This window comes from Lepisosteus oculatus, chromosome 24 (assembly GCF_040954835.1).
Source record: "Lepisosteus oculatus isolate fLepOcu1 chromosome 24, fLepOcu1.hap2, whole genome shotgun sequence".
Classification (NCBI taxonomy): domain Eukaryota; kingdom Metazoa; phylum Chordata; class Actinopteri; order Semionotiformes; family Lepisosteidae; genus Lepisosteus; species Lepisosteus oculatus.
The window spans coordinates 3,532,541-3,548,067 of NC_090719.1; the positions used below are offsets into that span (position 1 = coordinate 3,532,541).

General features: G+C 43.3%; 1 protein-coding gene across 6 annotated transcripts in view; it reads right to left on the reverse strand.

Moving 5' to 3' along the window:
- Positions 1–15,527, reverse strand: part of sardh (sarcosine dehydrogenase) — a 135,138-nt gene that overhangs the window by 31,770 nt on the left and 87,841 nt on the right. For all 6 annotated transcript variants that reach the window (XM_069183264.1, XM_069183262.1, XM_069183260.1 and 3 more), the window contains exons 12-15: positions 9,186–9,269; positions 8,644–8,757; positions 7,792–7,930; positions 5,810–5,923 (exon numbers count right to left, since the gene is read on the reverse strand). In XM_069183264.1, the coding sequence (XP_069039365.1) occupies positions 5,810–5,923; positions 7,792–7,930; positions 8,644–8,757; positions 9,186–9,269 (451 nt within the window). The remainder of the gene's footprint in view (positions 1–5,809; positions 5,924–7,791; positions 7,931–8,643; positions 8,758–9,185; positions 9,270–15,527) is intronic.

A 15,527-nucleotide genomic window follows, 5' to 3' on the forward strand; every position in this document is an offset into this window, starting at 1 on the left:
GGACCTCTCGCTAAATTCTTAAATTCAGGCCTTTCAAGTAACCTCAGTCGTGTCTGTGAAGAGAAGCTGCTTCCAGTTTTGGAATGGGCATACCTGTTTCAGGAAGCAGCCCGTGCTGCCAGCTTACCAATACAAACAATTAAAATCCCACAGTGCACTTCTTCACAGCATGATGTCAACCCCAGTGTCAAGACGTGCATCAACACCACTGAATAAAACCTGCTAAGACTTTAATACACTGTCGCTTCATCCTCATATACCGTAAGTCTTGTATCTACATCACTTCGTTTTAGGCTGTTTTCCTGCCTCGGAGATGTGCATTATGATGTACTAATTAACAAGGTTAAGAAAGGAAATGGGATTATATCCTAGGACAGTTCTCAAAGGTACATCTGCACTTCCAAGCCTCCCCCAAGTTTCAGTTAATGCACTTACCTTGCTTTAAAAATGTCAGAATCAAGATTTACTGCGCTCATACTCTGATTTCACCATAGTTTACTGTGCGGTACTCTGCTGTTACTGCTGATTCACACCGTGTAAATGCGGCACTCAAAGCAGAGCGTATGTTCGGTGCATCCTAATCCAGAATTCTTGAAAAATGTGCAGAAAAACTGATCAGGACAGAGAGCAGTCTGAACTGCTTAAATGCCAAATGAGTATTGTTTTTTATGTGGCACTCCCCATCAGATGATTACTATCCCTGGTTCCCTGTGTTTCACACAGCTACACTCACATTCACAGCACACGCACACACGTGCAGCCATATAATAGGGGTTCTAGGAGGTAGGGCCCTCATATTTCACAGTTGTGTCTACTGGACTATGAAAAAGTGCGCTAAATGACAACATCACCCCTAACAGATGGAGCCTGGCAATCCAAATCTAATTCATTTCCTCCAATAAAACCCTTTCAAGCTGAACATTAGCTTCTATTAGCCCTTCCACCCCTTATTAGACTGCTTGGTTGGCTAGTTGCACTTTTTTATGACGTTTTTACTTATGCATCTATATTTTAGATCTTTAAGAGATACCCAAAGTTCGTTTACCCAAGATTAGCAGAGAAGCCGATGCCTTCCACAGAGGTGCTTTTTTTCCAATTGGACATGAAACTAATGTTTATGTTCATGTTTCCCACTATTTCTTTTAAGTGGATTATTAAAACTTGAATAGATTCATTAATAAGACTAATCCCTTCCCCCCACAACAAAAAAAGCCACAACAAATGGCTCTTCAAATGGAGGAAGACGCATCGCATACCAGGAGGAAGAGTGAGACACAGTTTCATCGATTAATTAATGAGGGAAATTAGGGAGATCAGATTGTTCACACCCAAAGTGAAATTTAGCAAGGACACCAGGTTAACATTTCTCCTCCTACAACCCATATCATAACCATTAGATCTTCATTGACCAGGTAGCAAGGACATGACATTAACACTTCATTTCAAGATCTGCACCTCCTATAACACAGAGTCCTCCATGTCCCCAGTTTTCATCTAGCCCCGACGTGATATTTGTCTTTGAACGCAAAGGTTCAAGTTTTCACTTTTTAATGATCAAAATCAAAGCTCTGTGCTTGTCAGCTTCAGAATTGACTCTCTCGTGTGAGTGACATCATTTGTAGCCATACAGGACGAGCCCAGAGCATACGTCCATGCTCTGAACAGGCTCAAAGATTCATGAAGATACAAAAAGAAATGTGTTCTCCTCAGAAAAGGACACCGTTTGGCTACTGTCAAAAAGTAGGTATTTGGAACCCATTGTGGAGCATCTAGAATATTTTTAGCTGCAGCCAGACCAGCCTCCAACTACACGAGAGGACAAGATTAAAACCACAGGACCCAGAGGGGTCTGTTAACACAACAGCCAAAGCAGAGGAAACCCATTTCCAAATCCTAGCTCCTAATCCAACTACCAAACCCATCTCTCCACTCCCAGTATGAATAAAGAATCCAGCTGAATTTCTTAAAGCAAACAGTTCACTCAGAGGTTCAACGAGCTTAATGAATCAAACAAGCTCAGTCAAAATAAAGAGCAGCACAGGCACAGGAACAGTCCAGGAGTGGGAAACAGGAGCATTGTGCATGACAGTGTAGAACAAGACACTTCTAGCTTGTAGAGCACACAAAAACTTTATAGCCCATCGTTGAGAACAGGGGTGAACTTCTGAGTGAATTGAAAGCAAGCTGCTTCAGGGCTCATTATTTCGTTAGGGAGACGCAAGGTGATTGCTGGGGAGCTGGAGGTGTAGGGTCTTGGCTGCTCATTAAACCGCAATCTGTCAACTTATGTGCTCATTAATGAGATCTTTTAGACATAAGGAAGCTAATGGGAAGGAAAAAAGCAGGAAGCAAAGTTAATTTACGGTTTACTGTCAATGCTTTATCTTCTGTTTGTGCACATAAAGCAATATGTGAAATCATCTTTGCTCTGAAGCCAACACTGAGAAGCACAGCAGGGCCAGCGCAAAGGTACTGTAACTTTGGCTCTATGGATACAGATAAAAGATACAATACTGTATATGTAAAAAAAAACGTTATATAAAAAGTTACTCATTCAGCGGGGCAGTAATGTTGCAAACCATTCATAATTTCAGACGGTAGACAAAAGTCCAGTTCGGACTTTGTTCTCAAATTCATTCAGTGCAAAAAGACTGGGACAAATTTGGATCAAAACAAGGAAGCAGCCGCGAACTGAGACACAAGGGCGGTTCGTGGCGGGAGTTGATGACACAGGAAATGGGGAGGCTGGGACAGGATGTGACATGTGGAGTGATGTGGGACACTCCCACCCCTGCCCAACTGTCTTTTTCACTCGAGAGGAAGATAAATCATGGGAGAGAAGAGAGGAGCAGACAGAAAAAAGCCCGACACTTCAGGCCAGTGGAAGACTGGCCAAGTGCCACTGGGTTTCAGAAGGTTCAAGTCAACAGATGACCCCGGCTTGACGTGACATTTGAGTGATTCTTGTGGCTTGTCGGGCTCTGGTGTATCTTGCGCCACTGTACGGAGAGCTACAACCGTCCTCCATTCGATAACGACTCTGCTGAAGGCCTCACAGCTGGAGAACTGGCAGAAGAATCAGCAGGGCTCGAATCGGAGGGCGTGCTCGATGTCTTTGCGTCTGCAGCCATGATGAATCCATTTGAGAAAAAACAGTCCATTCGAAGGAACAAGCAAAGGTTTATTCCCTGCTGAAAAGAGAAGAAATGACACCCAGCGTTTCAGCTGTGGAGCCTTCTTTGGGTGTGTCAATCTGTATCCGGGAAAGGATCAATGTGTACATCTCGAAAATGTTACGTCGGCTACACTGGGCCTTGTGAAGAATACTTCTGGAATATAAACAGCCCTGGGTTTTGGAGAGAAAATAGAAATGTTCTCAAGCAGGATAAAAAGATAAGAGGGGGAGGATAGAGAGCACTACCTACGCACATTCAGGCAGGTATGCATCCAGCAGATCTCTTGTTTTCTGTTAAACCGAGGTCACTCTTCTGCCTTATCAGCACTCTGAATAAAAATCAGTTACCATAACAACCTGTTTAATATTGCAAAGCTCTCCAAGGAGCTTTGCAGCTTGCACAGCTTGATGGTTGTTTAAAAAAAAAATCCTCCATTCTTTTCAGTAAAGAAGATGGGGAAGATCGCACTGACATTCACCATATGGGGGTTCTTGCACAGACACTGTAGTGCCCAGTTACAGTTTCACCTGGGTAGAGTTCATTAGACTGACCCCGTTCATGCTGTGCTTTAACAGGTTGTTTTCTGGGAAACTTTGAATGCCAAGACTCACACAATCTCCCACCTGTGCACATTCCAGATTCCAAACTGCTGTCTACTTTGTCAGCTTTATAACTTTTCGGTTTCGGTGATTCACACTCTAAATGAGAAAACCTGCACATTCCAGGAGTGTTGCAAAAGAAAAAAAAAGATGGTTGTATAGCACAAAACTGTATGAAGTTGATGTCAGCGGGCACAGAACTCTTGCAGATGATTGGCAGTTCTTCTATTTTTTTTTTCCCTCCAGTTCTCTCTCAGCTCACAGCTTGTGCAAACCACACATCCGCACACAGGAAAAGGCTGAGAAAGTGAAGACTCCTCTGACCTGCCTGCTTTCCAGCCACTCCAATCATAGGAACCAGAGCCCCATAGAGGAAAATTAGCACTGCCTGGAGAGGGAGTTCCTCCATTACCGACAGTACGACGTTCCTGCAAGCACCCAGTGTCACCCAGAGCGAGGCGAATCCAGTCTATGTTGAGAGTTCTACAGCTAATAGACATAGATAGATAGATAGATAGATACTTTATTGATCCCGTGAGGGAAATCGCAGTGCAACAGCAGCTTAACACACACACAACACAGCCACAGTGTAATGAATTATATAATAATAGTACAATACAAGAGTTACTCACAGTCCGGACACACAAGAACAAACTAGAACAGAACGGTACACAGAAAAATCGTATCACACATATGAATATAAATCTAGATGAAAATATAGATATAAATATAAATGTATTGCACAGGTCCCTGGCATATATTGCACAAAAGTGGTTGTAAACGGGAAAAAGAAAAAAAAAAAAAAAAAAAAAAACTAGTGGTGTGATCCAAGCTTGAACCTGCAGCACCTAGACCACAGAACTCAACCTATCCTCAGGTGAGCACATTTACCCACTGGGACCCGTGGAAGGGTTTTTAACATCCTTGGCTCTGATATTTAAGAAGTCTAAGCAGATTTTGTGGCCACCAACCACCTGTCATTTTAAAGAAGAGGCAGAGAACAGCACAGATGACCGTGGTGCCAGAATTCACAGACATGTGCAAACCATTTCTTCCTCTGGTATTTATGGCTACATTTTTTTTTTTAGTTTGCGGTAATTTTCTTAACTGGGTTTCAGAATGGACAACAAGATGGCAACCATACTCCACACCAGCACGCACTCGGCAACTGTAGGTAGACAATGGCAAACAGCCAACTCAAATTAGGGAGATTCGGGAGAATGTGAATAAAAGGTTTCTCATTTGTCACTTTCAAATGACTTTATAGGATAAAATGATGGGAACACTGTTTCCATTATGAAGCAACTTTGCTAGAAAACGCCACAACAAGGCCTGAAATGACTAGACCATTCCTTGAAATGTACACGTCTGCAGGGAATGGAAGTCATCACAATGTTTTCTTGCTGTTTACTGCATTAAGTACTGGAACAAATGTGTGTTGGTGATATAACAAATGGCCTGCCTTTCTGATTCATTTACTGTACCTCAAACAGGTCGTGCTTTCAATCCCCCATTTAGAAAAGCAAACACAACTGTCTTCACAGTACATGAATTTTGATTATTAATGAAAGCTCTGTAGAAAAACAGCAGGTTCTTAGTCAATAACAGAAAACACTGCCCATATTTCATGTTTATTTTGCGAGTGTGCACAAGTGCAGTTTACCCCTCATTTAACACGGTTCATGGAATAAATATTAGTTGCCTGCCACATATTCATGACTTTATAAATCCCAGACTGCATCGTGGCTGTCTGTGAAAGTACCAGAAAGATTCATTTGCCTTTTTTAATGCCTGAGGCACACACACCACCGGCGTATTCTTTGGAAGAGGAAAGCTGGCAGTCGGACAGAAAACTACAGGGATATGACATCTGCCAGGACCCCCTACGTCCCTTCCGAAAAATCCCATCCCATTCAGGACTGCGGGCCGTGAACTTTTGGAGTGAACCCAGCGTCGGGCGAGACATAGCATGGTTACGAGGAGAGTGGACTTTTGGAGTCGGGAGAGACACAGCATGGCTATGAGGAGACTGACCTTGGAAAGACGGAGCCAAAGCAGAGCCTGGGCAGCCTGACTCGATCCGGCTGACTGTCAGGTCACTCTCCACGCCTCCCCTTTTGTTCAGCATGCAGGTGTAGACCGTGGAGCCTGAGGGAGGGGGGGGAGAGATCAGAGGACTTGGTTTTCCTACAACGTCGGAATAAAAGGAGCCTGAAAAAAAGCTAGTGCCTACAGGCCAGAGTGGGTGTTGCATCCCCTCCATCAGCACAAGCCTCACAGTGCAGAAACATTCGTACCCCCCCCTGCTCTGAGAAGCCACTTCCAAACTGACAATCGCATAACATCCCCAAAAGTTTATCAGTACGGTTTGTCCGGTACTGTGGCATCAAGAGATTTGAAACTGTCCTTAACACTTCTGTGGAGCCATAGCAGCTCAGACGGCAGGGGGCGTCTGATCGCTTCAATCCCAGGTAGGGGTGAAAGATGTAGCTCTAATTCCTTCCTTTGACAACTCCCAGGTCCACTCAGTGTGCTGTGGGAGTAATAGGCTGGCCGGAGGGCGATGCTGACCACATCACCTCCACCTCCAGTGTCGGATGGTCAAGAAAAATGATGGCCCTCCCCCCCCCCGTTCCCCCATGGGCCTTGATGGCCTGAAAAGGGACCTACCTACCTTAACACGTCTGGTGGCCTGCATCTGGCATCCTAATGGCTCTTTGTCACAAAGCACTATGGGTGCTTTTATAGACCTCTAGACTGGGGTAAGAGCACTGTTAGACAGGGGCAAGTTCTGTGCATATTCAATTCAAGTTGCTTGCAGCTTTTCTATGTAAATTGGTTGTGCTGCAGGACTGAATTAAGGGGGATCAGCCAACACAAGGATTTACCTGACAGGGGGCTTCCCAGCTGGCTAAGATACACTTCTTCTGTGGGCACTCTGCTTTCTGTAGAGCTGTATGCCCTGTGCCCTGATCCTACAGCTACCCTCTGCCACTCTGGATTTATGCTAACTGCTTGCAGGTGTCCCGTATAGATTATTCAGACCCCTCATTTGCATTCAAGGCCCTAGAAAAGATGCAAGATGAACGTTTTCGTTCATCTAGGTTTTAGTTTTCAAATGTGAGACCACATTTTGCTGAACAAGGACCATCAAGTCTCAGCAAGACATTCTGTCATTAGAAGTCCCCAGGTAAAGCACACGTATACACCACGCGTTACCACGCTGTATTAATCTAGTCTTTCAAAGCTCGGATTTTATGTCTGAATTTCCCCACAACTCAGCCGAGCAAGGAAAGAAATGACTGTCACTGAATTATGCATCACCCTAACTGGCCGATGTCACTTTAACCGAAGGCAAGTGGCTACTCAATTAATGAACAGCATGTAAATTGTTACTGAATTCATCTGTAACAAATTGGGCTCACTGAATATTAAAATTTCACTTTCGGAAATCGGCACGATTCACTAAGCAAAAGACGGGAAAGATTTCAACAGTGTGCCTCGACAAACCGTGAAGAGTTCTATCCAGGGTAAAACTTTCTTTTAACCTTACTAACCTGACTAATTCTTAGTAACTCGGATATGTTTCCTCGCTCATAAAACCATTCACACCTGGGGATCTTTATTTCCCCAAACACTGACTCATGTTAGGGACGAGATGCATTCGAACGTTTATTTCCTCCACCGTTCAAATGGGTTTACGAGCTGCAAAATCCGCAGAAGGAAGCTGCATCAAAGATCTATGAAATTTTGAAATTAGGCGCGGAAGAAAATTGATAACACAGGGGGCACGTGGCACAAAGGAAAGACCTTCAGTGGGAAAATTACATTTCATTTATAAACTGTGCATATCAGCACTAGTTTTCCAAATACAAAAAAAACCCAGTACCTCAGTTTTTCATTTCGATTAGAATGCACTTTGCATGTCACGGTTCCACCGAGCTGATAGAAACACAATTCTCATGAACCAAGAAGCAAATTCTCTATTTTCCTGTCTTGCTGGACTTGCAACTCACCCACAGGCTTATAAACCTCCGCTGAAAAGAGCCAGTCTGCTGCTTTCTTGGCATCAGGCCCCAGCAGGAAGAATTTGCCAAAGTAAGACATGTTGAACACAGCCAGAGCGTTCCTGCACGTCAAGCACTCATTCTTGATCTGAAACCAAAAGGAGGTTAGCTTTTGTGACCAAATTATGAGGAATACACCGACAGGATAAATACTGATTCGTTTTAGTCCTGAACAGAGAAGATTACCCAAGGGCCTTGTCAAAGGTGACAAAATCAATCCAGTAGATTTGAAGTACCTGGATGGGAGGCTCCTGGGAAAAACTGAGGTTGCCGTTGAAACAGGTGTTAGTGGGGCCAGCAGGGGGCGCTCACCCTACAGTCTGTGGGGGTCCTAATGCCGCAGTACAGTGACAGGGACACTACTGTAAAAAAAGGTGCCGTCCTTTGGATGAGATGTTAAACCGAGATCCTGACTCTCTGTGGTCATTTAAAATCCCATGGTGTTTCTCGAAAACAGTAGGGGTGTCCTGGCTAAACTTATCCTCCCGGCCTTTACCAGTCACGGCCTCCTGATAACCCCCATCTATAAACTGGTTTCATCACCTCCTGACTGATAGCTGGTGTGTGGTGAGCGTTCTAGTGCACTCTGGCTGCCGTAACATCATCCACATGGGACTGCACATTGGTGGTGTAAGTGGGATTCCCCATTACCTGTAAAGCGCTTTGAGTGGAGTGCCCAGAAAAGCACTATATAAGTGTAAGGAATTATTTTTATTATTCAATAAGCCCTCATTAGGGTGCAAACTAAAAGGGGAGACCTGGGATTTTTGCCCCCAATCTGCAGCAGTAGCTCACACTCACCACGTCATGATGAGGTGGGAAATCAAATGTATACTCTTTCCCCAGGAGGTCCTTGTACTTGTAGTGGTGGTTTTTGGAAACGTTGTAGGCCCCGTAGTAATCGTAGTCCAAAACCTGTCGGCACGGCCAACACAAGAGAGTCAGGCTTTCAGAACTGCCAACTGCACTACCATTTCGAAGGCCAACCAAGCCACAGATCTGGTGCCATCGTGTGGACCAGTGCCTGTCTATGCCCCCAGTATAAGATCAGTGAGCACTGACGTATCTCAGTGGATGTCATAAGAGGAATCAAGCACTCCCACTGCTGAATTCCATACTGTTGCATAGTTACCACCTATCACAACAGGGTAAAGACTTACAGCTACAACTCTATGCTTCAGTTCTGGTTGTCTTGGCTTTTAATGTGTTACGATGTGACTAAAACAGGGAGGGCCTGATGCACAGTAACCTGGAGTGTTTTGGAGTGGGTTGTGGTGGAATATCTTAAGAGGAAAGGAGAACTGTCTGCCAAGCGTGGAGGAATGTGCTGGAGATGTTCTTACCGGGGCTGGGGCTTCACGATTAAACCAGCCTGGGCGCTCCCAGCCATGCCTCTCCTGGAAGACGCAGCCCTGAGACAGCAGCTCCTGCAGGATGGAAGAGGAGATGCAGTCTAAATTTCCGAGACCGCCTTTAAGAGGCGGATGTCGAGCAAGAGACAACAGGGGAACGGAAAGAGGGCAGTGAAATGAGCATGGATTCCTTGCCGACCAAAAAAGTTCAGGAGCCATCCTGCTCCACAAAATGCCAATGATCAGATTCGTACAGTAGTCGGACTCCACAAGGAGCATCTAAGCATGTGGAAAACGTATATCGTACACAGAGGAGGATATTTTGGAAAAATAGGTCTTCAAAAAACATGCCACAAATACATCACTGGGGATTTCTGACGACAGACTCGCAGCAAATAAATCAGATCATCACATCTCAGTGCACTATGGATGTTAAACAAGATGTCACTTTAAGCCAAGAGTACGGTTTTAAATACCCAAGAGTAGATGGCTGCTCACTACGCATGTAGTGTAGGGTCATGTTAAGGTCACAGCTGGCCTTTGTGCTCATGACATCCTGCGGTGACCTTTTAGTGTCTGGAGAGCATGAAATCAGTGACGAACTGCATTAAAACTCCAATAAAGGGCCTCAATGGCTGTCACTCGAAACATGACCCAGATGTTTAAGTGGCTGAGTGACTGAGGGCCGCTGGAACCCGGTGACACTGCTGTGTGATGGCACAGGGAAGAGGGCCACCTCCCCTTGGAGGAGGCTGCTCTAGAAGTGTGCGAGCTTCACAGAAAAGTGGGAGGCTTTTAACCTTCTATATGTACAGGTATATATATAACATTCAGCTATATCACCCTACAACTCACAGCTGGCAGCCCCACTGAGCACTCAGCGTGTGTGAGAACCTGGCCAGTACCTGGATGAGAGACCTCCTGAGAAAAACTGCTGCTGGAAGAGGTGGTAGTGGAGCCAGAAGGGGGCACTCACCCTGTGGTCTGTGTGGGTCCTAATGCCCCAGTATAGTGACTGGGACACTATACTGTAAAAAAAAAAGTGCCGTATTTTGGATGAGATGTTAAACCGAGGTCCTGACTCTCTGTGGTTATTAGAATTCCCAGGGTTTTTCTGAAAAAGAGGAGGGGTGTAACCCCGGTGGTCCTGGCCAAATTTACCATTGACCTTTACCAGTCATGGCCTCCTAATAATCCCCATCTCTGAACTGGCTCCATCACTCTGCTCTCCTCCCCACTGAGAGCTGGTGTGTGGGAAGTGTACTGGTGCACTATGGCTGCCGTCACATCACCGAGGTGGGGCTGCACATTGGTGGTGGAGGGGATCCCCATTAAACTGTGAAGCGCTTTAAGTGCTATGTAAGTTTAAGGAATGAAGATCACATGATTATTATTATTACTACTATTACTCTATGATATCTGTTGTGTGAATTGGGGCAGCCATCGATAAATGATTTTCAGTGCGAAACTGAGCATTGAAAACAAAATAGTTTGGTGGGAGAAAGACAGGAGATGGAAGCAGGGACTCTAAGCACATTGCAACCTAATGTCAACCACTGTGTTTTTTATTAATTACAGGGTTTTATTCAATACCTCAGTTGAGGCTGAAAGACATTGCAGGATCAGAGCAGCAAATCAAGCTAGACCCCGAGGTCATGGTTTTTAATCCACCCCCGACAGGCTGTTGTTGACATCTGGTTTATTTATTCCAAAGTTTTACCACAGACACTCAAATTAAGAGAGAAAGGAGGTTACAACTCCTGCATGCTGGGGAGCATAGAGAAAGGAGATATTAAAAGGTTGAGGAGAGTGCCAAAGGAAGTAAAAGCTGGGCCTCACTGGTGATTTGTGGGACAACTCTCGCAATTCCAAGCAGGAACTGCCACTAAGTCACAGAGTCGCTCTGCTTGACAGCTACAGGCTGCACAAACTATCGGGGGAAATCGGCTACAGGGGGATCTCGACTTTCGTAGAATTCAGGGCAAAGAACCGTCGTAAAGTTGCATATAACCAAATTCACCCCTATACCATCACATACTGCAGTATACACTACGCATGGTGAAACAAAATACCGGACAGTATATTATCCTCCCTAAGATGATGACTCAAGTACAGTTACAAATGCATCGGCTTTAACATTGATCAACTCAAGCTAACAACAACAATCGCAGTAATCCGCTTTAGTAAACATGAATTCCTCCTTCGTGAGCAGTGGATGCCTGCCCTTTATCTCTGCCTTCCCGACTACAGTATATCTCTGCTGTAAAGCTCATCTCCAGCCTGTCATTTCTGACGCAGTGGACACAGGACTGAGAGAGTTCATTCCAATTCGAAAAAAGATGACCTCGCTTGGTGTGGATGCTGGGTAGTTGATAATTGGGCAGCGGGCACAGGGGTGTTCATCAGCTAACAGCCTTCAGCTCGGTTTCATCCCACTCTACTCCTCTTCCTTCTGAGACCCAGTCGGCCAGATCAAACCGCGCCAAAGCACATCAGCGGATGTTCAATTTGCAGATGTCAAGACCCTACTGTACAGTGATTGCGGAGCACCAGAGTTATGAATCCCATTAAAAATGCAGATTTGCTCTTACATTACCCATCCTTGCACTTAAACGTACATGCACTCTGTCTTGCTCTATATAGCACTGGTGCAATATTTCTACCTCACATCTGGCCCAGTTCTGTCGCAAGAAATTTACTGGGACCTCTTGCCAGTTTTAATGAGATGTAAAACATTTCAAGTCCACAGTTCCCTTAAATAACACTTGCCTAAACAGCCATTAGGATCTTTAAAGTGACTTTAATATTTCAGCTCTATCCTTCTCTATTAATAAAGGAGTGGATGACATAGAAACCGATCATTAACTACTATATAAGCACAGCTGGGTACACAGCTCTAACAAGATCCTTGACTTTAATAACTAAAGATTAAGTTTCTGCATTTGGTGAAAGGATTCTATATGACATTTCTCCCATGGGCTTACACCATCTCTATTTTTGAAAAACACACATCAGACACCTACTGTACTTTAAAGACTTTCTGATAAGTCCAAGCCTGTGAAACATGCTGCACTTTGCAAATTAAATATTTGCACTTGTAGATGGATCGAAGTACTTTAACGCAAAAAGACTGATGTCCACCTCACACAGATCCACCACTTTGTCATCTGACCAGACTAAAATGTAATGTTTAATAATTAACTTTATTATTACTAACTCAAAATGAATTTTATTATGGCATTTTTGACCCCCACCCCCCCAATATATATACAGTAGTATATACTGTATAAATTTTGGAAAAGAACCAATCAGAACTCAATCCATTCCCTTTTCAATAGCTGATATCCCTGATACATATCTGACACATTTTGATTTTCTGAACAAAGAAAAAAAAGCAGTTGGGAGGGAAAATAAGCAAAATGAACAAATTACAGTTTCTACAAAGTATTACAAAAATGTGCATTTGATCCAAAAGTGACCATTTAGCCTTATAACAGAAACAAGAAAGAGACTATGTTTGTGTGTTTTTATAATGGAAGCTACTGTAGCTCTTGGTAGGACAACTCAACAACACCTTACCAGAGAGGGCTTGGGCTGGCTTTGTCCCCAGTCAGAGACTGTGCGCACAACAACGACACAGTCTGGTGTCTAGGATAAGGGCACAAGCTGAATGAGTGAGCTTAGTCTCTGAAAGCATGCTAAGATCATAAGAAATACCACATTTAATGCATGTGACAATCAGGAAAGGTTATATACTGTACACATTCTATCCTTCTTGTCTGATTCTTGGCTGAATACAGCTGTCAACACTGGTCTGCTGGACAATTTTTACCAGTGAATTGGTGCTGAGGATATGAACCACACAAAGCTCAGACAGAGAACATCAAACCAGCAGACTGTCTGCTTCGGGCTGAATTAGCCCAGGGGGACATGACTTTGTTGGGCGATTAGCACGAGTGATCTGGCAGCAAAATCACCCCTCATCTCTTCAACATCAGCTTCAAAATGTACGGACAGTCATACCAGGATTAACCATCAGTCAACCTGAAACCTGAAAATAACCAGTAGATTTTTCCTGGTGTAAGAAGAAAGCACATGATCACAATTTCCTACAACTGACAAGGAGAAAAAAAAAAGATATGAGACAGAACTAGATGTGTCTCATATCATTTTCTTTCACATAAGAAAAATGTGAGGACAACTATCATTATTACATCTTGGTTCACTGGATGTGACTGATAGAACTGTACTTATTTAAATCTAGCTATACATTTTCCCTCTGAAATAAGAATCAGCACGAAGCTCAAAGCGATAATGCTTTCAAGGATGCATACAGTATACATCACTTGGCTCAAACACAAATGCATTTAAAACTGACATTGCACTAAACAAGCTAGCTAGCCCAAGACTAACATCAAAGTCCAGTTCCAGGTTTGTCAAAAACCTTATCCTGACAAAAAGTTTTGCAAGATAAGATATCAGGACAGCTAGGAAGTTGCTGGATCAGGCCCAGGATGTGTCACACTCAGTGACTAGGTTTCCACTAGTGATAACACACGACTTAAATCTGACTGGCAAGGAGTAATGTGTGCCTTAAGTCTCTTGTAAACGTGTGGACTTATCTGTCAGAGCTGACATAAAGAAAATACTGAACTGTTTCCATTCCCTCCTGAGCTGGTACTAAGACCCAATGTGAGAGACTCAAGCTTTCTCAAGCAAGCAAATTCTATAACACATGAAAAAATAAAAATACAGTATACTATACTATAACTCCATTTCTAAATATCATTTCTATACTAAAGGACAGCAATACCGTCAATAATCACCTAGGTTTTGTGGAAGTCCTAACCCTAACCCTACCTAAGGATTAAGGTTAGGGTTCAGAGATTCTCAGAGGAGGAGTTTCACTCATTGAAGAGGAAAATACACTTCACTCAATCAAAACAAAAACCTAAAGTGACAAAGCATCCTAGCCAAACTGAAGAGATCATATACAAAATGGCAGAATTTTGTTAATCGCATATGTTGTGTTCAATGGTGTTCTCACTGAGCCTGGTATCAGGTTTAGCTATGGAAAAAGGCAGGAAAACCTAATAAATTATAGTTTAATTTCTACAAAATACCTGTAACTTTAACACAAAATGCTAAAACTTTGATTAGTATCATCAATTTCTTCCTAACTTTTGATTTTGGGGCAAATTGGACAAAATTCCGCTTCAGGACAATACACTGTATAGGGCCAACCAGTATATGTCCGGAAAAAAATGTTCAGATAACCTTGATATAACACCATTCCTAAATATCATTTCTGTCCTAAAGCACAGCAATACCATCAAAAATAGTCTACGTTTTGTGGATTCCTAACCCTAACCCTAGCTGGGGATTTGGGTTGGGGTTAGGGTTCAGACCTTCTTGAGAGGATCCACAGTCTTCCACTCATTTCAGCACAAAATATACTTCACTGCATGAAAACATAAACCTAAAGTGACCAAGCAGCCAAGCCAAACTCAAGAGAACAGATCCGAAATGGCAGGATTTTCTTTTTGGACAAGTTCACTGTTCATCTGATCTGTTGTGTTGAATGGTGTTCTCACTGAGCCTGGTATCAGGTTCAGCTACGGTAAAAGGCTGGAAAACCTAATAAATTATGGTTTAATTTCTACAAAATACCTGTACATTTAACACAAAATGCTAGAACTTTGATTCGTGTCATCAATTTCTTCCAAACTTTTGATTTTGGGGCAAATTAGACAACATTCCCCTTCAGGACAATGCACTGTATAGGGCCATCCAGTATATGTCCGGAAAAAAATGTTCAGATAACACTGATATAACACCATTCCTAAATATCATTTCTGTCCTAAAGCACAGCAATACCATCAAAAATAGTCTACGTTTTGTGGATTCCTAACCCTAACCCTAGCTGGGGATTAGGGGTTAGGGTTAGGGTTCAGACCTTCTTGAGAGGATCCACAGTCTTCCACTCATTTCAGCACAAAATATACTTCACTGCATGAAAACATAAACCTAAAGTGACCAAGCATCCAAGCCAAACTCAAGAGAACAGATCCGAAATGGCAGGATTTTCTTTTTGGACAAGTACACTGTTCATCGGATCTGTTGTGTTGAATGGTGTTCTCACTGAGCCTGGTATCAGGTTCAGCTAAGGTAAAAGGCTGGAAAACCTAATAAATTATGGTTTAATTTCTACAAAATACCTGTACATTTAACACAAAATGCTAGAACTTTGATTTGTGTCATCAATTTCTTCCAAACTTTTGATTTTTGGGCAAATTAGACAACATTCCCCTTCAGGGCAATGCACTGTATAGG